Below are 8284 nucleotides of genomic sequence, written 5' to 3'. Positions count from 1 at the left end.
GCAGACTGAGGTCTGACAAAGAGATCAAGTCATCAAAAAAGGGTGACCACACTTTTTAACCTGGCAACCCCAAGGTGGTGAGTTGCTTTCTTCCTTGCAATGAAAACCTCGCGACTGAGGCAATCAGACACCAGTGCGCGTTGTTTTTAGAAGAGAAAAACACTTACTTCTCCTTTCTGCTATACACCGTATTAACGCCATTTCACTGGAAACGGGGAGCACAACAGACGCATTACATGATGCCTACTTGTAGTGTTATTTTGCAGTAATATCTTGAATGGAACACACCAACCGACTGTAGCTTCTCTTCTGCTGAAGAGGTCGCACGTGGACTTCTATGTGAACTAACAGGACGGCTTTTCTGAAGAACTGCCGATGCTTTGGTGTATACCACCCAATGTACTGTAACGCAATACTCTACGTTACTCTGGTGGCTATTTGGAAACAGGGTTGGATATATTTAAAAGCTTGACCTGACCGAGGAACCCAAACAACTGTCTGTTCTAATATTAGCACGCCTGTACTCTGAGATCCATTATTGTCTGCCAATGCAGATCCCCTTGCTATGGAGCGCTCTTATTAAAAGATTAACACTATCATCTGCAGTTGTTGGAAAAATATCGCTTATCATCGAACAAGTCGAAACAGGGGAAGCTGCAGATCCGCATACTTGACTGACACCAATGCCATTATTATTATTATTATTATTATTATTATTATTATTATTATTATTATTTCTCTATACAGTCTGATACACGACGAATTATTGATTGATGAGGGGCCAGTACAGTGAATAACCGTTGTACGCTGTCTAATAATGCCTTTGACCCACATCTTCAAAACGAATGCAAAATAAAAAATGAGATTCAGTTGTGAAGTATGTATGTAAATAAAGTTAATAAACACTTTATCTGCATATAGTCTAGATGGAAGTTCGCATAGGAAATTGCCTTTCTGAATAGACAGGCTATAAAGTGCACTATTACAAGCTCATGAATACAAGTTTGTTCTCCGTACGTCCCATTCTCTCTCTCTCTCTTTCTCTCTCTCTCTCTCTCTCTCTCTCTCTCTCTCTCTCTCCCCACATATCTACTTGTGTGAATATAGCCTTATTACTCCTCATCAGTTACTTCATAGTATCTGTCCACTGTACAGCGCACACAGGCGATCACCACTCGGTCGTCACCGTATCCTACTGTATACTGTTGCAGCGAGGGAAAGTTTCGACAAGAGATGTCACCTGATTGGGATTGAAAGAACTTTTTAAAAAATCTTTCTCCCCACCCCCACCGATTAGGAGACCGCCCACCACAGACAGTCGGCCCGAGACCCCTTATAGATTTAAAAAGAGAGGCTGCATTCACAGACTGACATTCATTCAACACTGCCATCTTAAGCAGATTACTTTACCGCTGCCTGTTCCAATAAACTCGCTCACTTTGCCTCCAACATGCTAAGGATGCTAAAGAAACGTCAGCTCCATTCGGGCATGATTTTTTTACTCATGTGGCTCTGTCATTTCATTGAAGATCAGAAAGTACAAGGTAAGTAATTAATTCTATTATTTTGTCGCACAGTTAAGTTTTTTCAAGTTTTGTCGAGAAGGGCGTTTGAAATGCGTTTGACCTGAAGCCTTTGAAGTGTACGCAACAGTTTTAAAACTTTTTCCGACGGATCACCATAGAAAAAAACAAAAGTTTTTCTTTATCGTTGTGGTGTTTTTGTTTTTGTTGTCCGCATTTTCAATGTATTATATGAGTTGCATACTTTGCAGTGCAACGGGCTGTAAGAGCAGGTGTGTTAAAACCGGTTTAAAAGTGCTTTGTGATGGCACGAATGTTTAAATTCCCTGCGTTAATGCGATACAAAAGGCTTCATTACAGCATTTTGCATATCAAAGTACAATAACGTGTATAGTCAGGATGGATGTTTTCAAGCAGAAGTCGAAAATATGCTAATGGAATGTGCTTTATATTGCAGATTTACTATGCAGAAATACTGCAATGACTGCAATCTGGTGGAAATTTCTCTTTAGCTAGCTGGAGGATTTGTTTGGGGAAATTTAAATTGGCAAGAATAACCGCTAATTAATGCCAGGGACAGGGCAAGTGATTTTCTACTTTATGCGCTCCCTGACTGTAAATAAATCAGGAAACTCAACAGACCTCCGACTTCAGAGTTTGTCATTTTCCATTTTCTAGACGTTGGCATGCTATTAAATACACTAAATGTAAACATTGGGACTGTATCAGGATCACAAAGTAGCTGACTTGAATCAATTGCCACAGAAAAAAACTGCAAAGGCACGTTGTATAGAGCTGTTGAGTGCTTCAGAAATCCCTATTACTTTATACAGACCACAACAGCAACGTTCGTCCAAGTGGGTCAATATGCACTCTGGAAACGTTACGAAGTAAAACAAACCTTGCGTGACTGGGTAGCTGGGTCTGTTGCGTCGCAATGACTGGATTGTAATGTCTCGATCTAATGTTTCTCTAAAGTGTTGACATCAATCTGACACGAACCGCTTTGGGCAGCTCATGCAGAGATAACAGAAAGGCTCGCTGTGGGTATAATACAGGTGTCATGCAGTGTGATAAAAATTAGAACATGACACGCACCCCTTATAAAAGCATAAAAGAAAAAATATAGGTGCAGTTATAATAACATATTCTGGGACATATCGGCTAGTTGTATGAGTTAGCACAGTCAAACTGACTTTTTTTTTTTTTTTTTTTTTTTTTACAAAATGTAGGATTCTTTATCTAAGCATTTAAGAGTACGTATCGCGTTATTACTGCCTTGTCCAACAGACTGGCTTACGGCCAGTTCCCTTGCTGAAATCACGCCATCGACTGTATCGCGTACAGACTTCGGGGCCAGGCTGTTAGTAGCTAAACAGTGACATATCAGACAGGCAAGTGTTAAAACAGTCGCATTACGTTGCAAAATTAGACGACGACAGGGAGAGGGAGAGGGGGGTTGGGGGCACCATAAGCTAATAAGACAGCCCTGCACGTGTTGTGTCTGGGACATTGCCTGGAGACGTTAATTCGACAGACGTCTTTACTTCGTTACTTATTTTTCCCTACAGCTGGTAACTGCTGGCTACAGCAGGGGACTAACGGAAGGTGCCAGTTCCTATACATGCCTGGAATGAGCAGGGAAGAGTGCTGCAGAAGTGGCAGACTGGGGACCTCTTGGACTGAGGAAGATGTGCCGAACAGCACGCTGTTCAGGTGGATGATCTTCAATGGAGGAGCCCCCAATTGCCTACCCTGCAAAGGTACAGCCGTCAGGCTACAGTAATTTGTTTCTGAAATATTTTTTAAATTGCCTCGGACAGACGCTTTTGAGCGACGCTCTGTCGACCTTTTAGAATACAGTAGCATATTTTCCCTATGAATGTGTTTGTGCCTGCAGCGGTAGTTTTGACCAATTTTACGTGGTTTTAACATACACAACATATTTCTGTGGCGTTTAGTGGGTGATGGTTGGTGAAGCCCGTGGGATCGTAAGCATAAAAAGTCTATCAGTGCAGTGATGGATACCATTAACTAATTGATTAATTTAATTACAGAAACATGTGACAACGTGGACTGCGGCCCTGGAAAGAAATGTAAAATGAATAAGAGGAGCAAACCTCGTTGCGTCTGTGCCCCAGACTGCTCCAACGTTACCTGGAAAGTCCCCGTGTGCGGGTCCGACGGAAAAACGTACAAAGACGAGTGCGCTTTGTTGAAAGCGCGGTGTAAAGGTCACCCAGACCTCGAGGTGCAGTATCAGGGCAAATGCAAGAGTAAGTCATTTGGCATCTTCTTCCAGAATCACTTATTGGCATGCTGGCTACTGCGGACAAGAATGACCTCTTAGAATTGACCGTTATGTGTTGCAAGTGCATAGCTGCACAGAGTGATTGTGATTATTTGCATGGACGTAGTATACACTTAATGCATGATGATCTTGAAACGCCTAATTGAAATATGAAATCACTTCAACAGAAGACCACTTCTTATGTATTTTTTTAAAATGTAAATCTAATCCGTGGTTTATATTTCTCTACAGAGACATGCCGTGATGTTCTATGCCCGGGTAGCTCAACATGCGTAGTGGACCAGACCAACAATGCGTATTGTGTGACATGTAATCGGATTTGTCCCGAAGTAACGTCGCCTGAGCAGTACCTGTGTGGAAACGACGGGATCATCTATGCCAGTGCTTGTCATCTGAGAAGGGCTACATGCCTTCTTGGCAGATCAATTGGAGTTGCATATGAAGGGAAATGCATCAGTAAGTACAGTAAGAGCAAAAACATAAAGCTGAGCATTAATCAAACCCTGATGAAAGCATGACCAATACAGAGGGTCCTATTTTTCTTTCCTCTGAAAGGGTATGGCTATAATTTATATTCCATTTCCTATATATGACATAAATTTAGGAGTCATACCAACTTTTATATCTGTAAAACCTTGAAACACTTAGCTAGCATGTGTTTGTTGAATAGTTTGCAGGGTAGATTGGTAACATCATCTCACAATTCACAATTCACAAGCTGAAAGCCATGTACCAGGTCTGCATTACCAAATAGAGCATAAATCATAAAAACAGGATTAAATGCCACATATCCTCCTGCAAATTTAGTTGCATCTGTTCAGCTGGTGTTGGTTATCATCACATATGGCAGTCAGACAGCTACAGGTGCGGCAGCTCATGACGTCCTTCCTCTTCTCTCTGTCCCAGAGGCCAAGTCGTGTGATGACATCCAGTGCAGCGCGGGGAAGAAGTGTCTCTGGGATGCGCGGATGAGCAGGGGGCGCTGTTCTCTGTGCGACGAGGTGTGTCAGGAGAGCCGGTCGGACGAGGCCGTGTGCGCTAGCGATAACACCACGTACCCCAGCGAGTGCGCCATGAAGCAGGCCGCTTGCTCTATGGGGGTTCTGTTGGAGGTTAAGCACTCTGGATCTTGCAACTGTAAGTAATCCATAGGGTCAAAGACACTTCCCGGTTCTTTTTTTTCCCCACCACCTCCACTTCCACCACCCCCTCTCACCTCTCCTCCACCCTCCCGACTAAGGGTCAGAAGGGACTTGAATGGGAGTACTTGCATGACCTCGCGTGCTGGCCTCATTAATTTTGCATTTACTGCAAAAAAGCAAGAAAAAAAAACACATTTATGGATGATTAAAGTAAATAGAACAGTGAACTGTTTTTTGGAAGCCATTGAGATACTAATTTACTTCATATAACTAACAAGAATATATATGAAAACTAACTTTGGCAGGTAGAAGTCTTGATTTTCAATACTAGCCAAGTGTGTGCTCATCTTAGTAACATGCTATCTTCCATAGCAGGTTGCCTTAAAACTCTTGAGGTCTTTTGATTGCTGTAGTGTTTTTAATCTAGAAGGACACTCAAGGTCATATCTTTACAGCTTGTAAATGCCATGGTCGTAATGTCAATTATATGTTAAAATCATGTATTAATGTCCTTGCTTTTGGCTGTAATCAATCATTTCAAAATGCACTAAGTCTGCTATGACATACACAGCTACGCCTTCATGTATATGAAAAATGCAGGTATATCCATTCATGAAATGTACATAAGGTGATTGTAACATTGGTACAATGTTAATTGACTTCTAAAAGATGACCAACATGTAAACTACCTATCCATGCAATACGTTCCACCAAGGACATTTATGTTGTGACGTGCCCAATCTACTGGGGTTGCCATTCAGTAGCCTCAAGGCAACAAAATTACATTCCAAAACACCATTGAAAGAATGCCTGAGTAAACATTGTAATATTCATAACAAATAGGTATTGCTATCCACTTCTTCACTTTCGATGAATTACCTTAATGTGAGTGTGCCTTATGGTATGCAAATGATTTCAGTGGACCAACTTTATGATCACCTTATGAATTTAGAAATGTGGCATTTTACAGTTTGCAGGATGTGCAGTGGAAGCTTGTAGAATGATGCTCTCTTGTTTCGACTCAGCTAATAGAAAGCTAACATCTATCAGCTGACTTTTGTGTTGCTGTTAATAGTAGATGTGCTGTCAGTCTGAATATATCAAAACTGTTGGTGTGGATTATGAGGGATTGCCTATGTGTATTGTTGCTCTGCCTGTATGATTTTTTTTCCTGTTGTAAAATGTTCTGTAGAAAATACCTCAAAGCTGCCTCGTGACCTCCTTGCTAAGGTCAAGCTGCTGTACAAGGTGTCACCCAGCCTGGTGGCAGCAGCTCTGTGTCTGAATCCAAGGATACCTTAATGGAAAACAAGCAAATCTTAGAACACAAGAGCACTTTCTGTCTGCTTTCAGGAATCTGCCAAAAACAAAAACAAAAAAAAAAAAAAAGAACGGCCTGAGCCATTGAACCTTCACATTGCCCCTCTTTTGTTGCGACCCTGACTTCCTAGATTATGTAAATTCTGTTGCATAATTGGAGACGCCACAGCACATTGGTGACCACCGCTTCGCGTCGCTGATTGCCAAGTTGCGTAAAACTAAAAGACAAGGCTAACACTGTGGCTTTTTCAGAGGGCTTTGAGAACATGCACTGAGATGCTGTGCTGTTGTGATTCTTGTTCATGCAACAGCTACCATGTATTCTCCCATATAGCCATTACTGAAGACCAGGAGGAAGAGGAGGAAGATGAAGACCAGGACTACATGGCTTATTTCCATTTATCATCATTACTGCACGGATAACACGCCATCACTAGTGGAACAGTCCTAGGGCATGGAATCATGTTCATACTGTACAAATGTGTATGCTTATTTATTTTTTAAGGAAAAAAAAAGAAAGTATACATATAGTTCGGTCTGCTAGATGTTTATTTATACTTTGTGTTTTATAATTTATACATTTACAATGTCTGGCTGACTCTCTACCATTTTATTTTGTATTTTCACTTGTTTTCATTGTCGTTTCCTTTCTTTTTTATTATGAAGAAATATATTTGTCCAAAGAGAAGCAGTGTTATTTATTGTGTGGTACAATGCTGCCATGTAAAGTATAAATCTTCTGCAAGCTGTAAATTGCATTCCGTGAGCTGTAAAAAAAAACTGCTTATTGCTGTCATTCTCTATATCTCAGATGTTTATTTTACACATAAATGCATGTTAGCCTGTGTGTTTATTTATTGGGGGATCTGTCATTCAATATTGTACATAAATGTCTCTGGTTTTGTTTACAATGCATTACAACTGACCAAAGGGATTATCTCAATGGTTCTGCAAAAGTACTTTATATGGTGCAGCACAGTAATATTAAAGAATGAGCCATTTTTTTCTTTTCTAAAAATAAGCCAACATTTTTGTGCATGTCTGGAGGACAGAGAAATAATGCAGACACAGTAGCAGTATTCAGTAGCAGTATTTTTAAATGTTTTCCATATTCGAATATCAATGGATTTGGGAAGATACTTGATTCTGTCAAAGTTGTGCCATTAAAGTTTGTCTGCCTTTTTTTTCCAATGCAAGTTTTCATCGTGTCCAGTGTCCTGCTCCATATAGCTCTTGCAGAGTTCATCGATCAAGAGGGTATACAACATCAAGTAACAATATATCAGACTTTATCACTTTGCTTTTCTCACATTGTTTTCAATATGCATTTTTATTTTAAAACATCACAAGATAAATCACAAAAAGCAGTTTAAAGATATATAGTTTTGTATTTTTTTATGTAAATGTCAAATGTATATAAAACGTATGATGGTATTTGTACAGATATGAAGAGTGAAAAAAATAAAATGATTTTTCCCTTACAATTTGGGTTTGATTTTTACTGTATTTTATGTCAAACATTAACAATAATGGTATTATAGTATTAAGCATAGTATAATAGCATAGTAAGTATATCTTGTACAGTAGTACAGTAGTAAGTTGAGGAGTAGTAGCATAATGCATCATGATGCTGAGCACGATTTTAAAGCTGTTTTCACTTTTAAGCGCATATTCACAACATGAGGGGACTTGAGTCCATTATTGCTACGTGAAGTGCATAAATAACTGGTTTCATATTAATGAACTATCTGATTAGGTCATTCACCACCACCACCTGATTCAAAAGGTTAATTCAGCAGTGCCATGAAATTATCAGGGTGCTTGTACATGCATGATGGCCTTTGATAGCTATAGTTGCATCACAACTGTAGATTTTTATGTTCTAGTCAAGATAAAACAACAGAGAAGCTAAAGACAGCACAAACTATACACTTAATATGATAAATGCTGCAAAAGAGAAGGATACTTCAGATTCAATATATAACAGT

The 8284-nt window shown here is 39.9% G+C and overlaps 1 protein-coding gene across 1 annotated transcript; it reads left to right on the top strand.

The window, feature by feature from the left end:
• Positions 1-1155: 1155 nt before the first annotated feature.
• fsta (follistatin a) lies at positions 1156-6719 on the top strand. The gene is made up of 6 exons (XM_036526718.1): positions 1156-1544; positions 3095-3286; positions 3581-3799; positions 4066-4290; positions 4741-4971; positions 6631-6719. The coding sequence occupies exons 1-6, from the start codon at positions 1451-1453 to the stop codon at positions 6717-6719; spliced, it is 1050 nt and encodes a 349-aa protein (XP_036382611.1). The 5' UTR covers positions 1156-1450.
• Positions 6720-8284: the final 1565 nt, after the last annotated feature.

The sequence above is a fragment of the Megalops cyprinoides genome, chromosome 4 (assembly GCF_013368585.1).
Source record: "Megalops cyprinoides isolate fMegCyp1 chromosome 4, fMegCyp1.pri, whole genome shotgun sequence".
Taxonomy (NCBI): domain Eukaryota; kingdom Metazoa; phylum Chordata; class Actinopteri; order Elopiformes; family Megalopidae; genus Megalops; species Megalops cyprinoides.
The sequence above is the reverse complement of the archived record's forward strand: the minus strand, read 5'-3'. Positions and strand labels throughout refer to the sequence as shown.

Excerpts from the sequence above, each read along its gene's own strand:
- fsta (XM_036526718.1), top strand. The coding sequence starts at position 1,451 with ATGCTAAGGATGCTAAAGAAACGTCAGCTCCATTCGGGCATGATTTTT. Across the intron at positions 3,287-3,580 it reads CAATTGCCTACCCTGCAAAG|AAACATGTGACAACGTGGAC; the intron begins GTACAGCCGTCA and ends ATTTAATTACAG. Across the intron at positions 4,972-6,630 it reads GCACTCTGGATCTTGCAACT|CCATTACTGAAGACCAGGAG; the intron begins GTAAGTAATCCA and ends TCTCCCATATAG.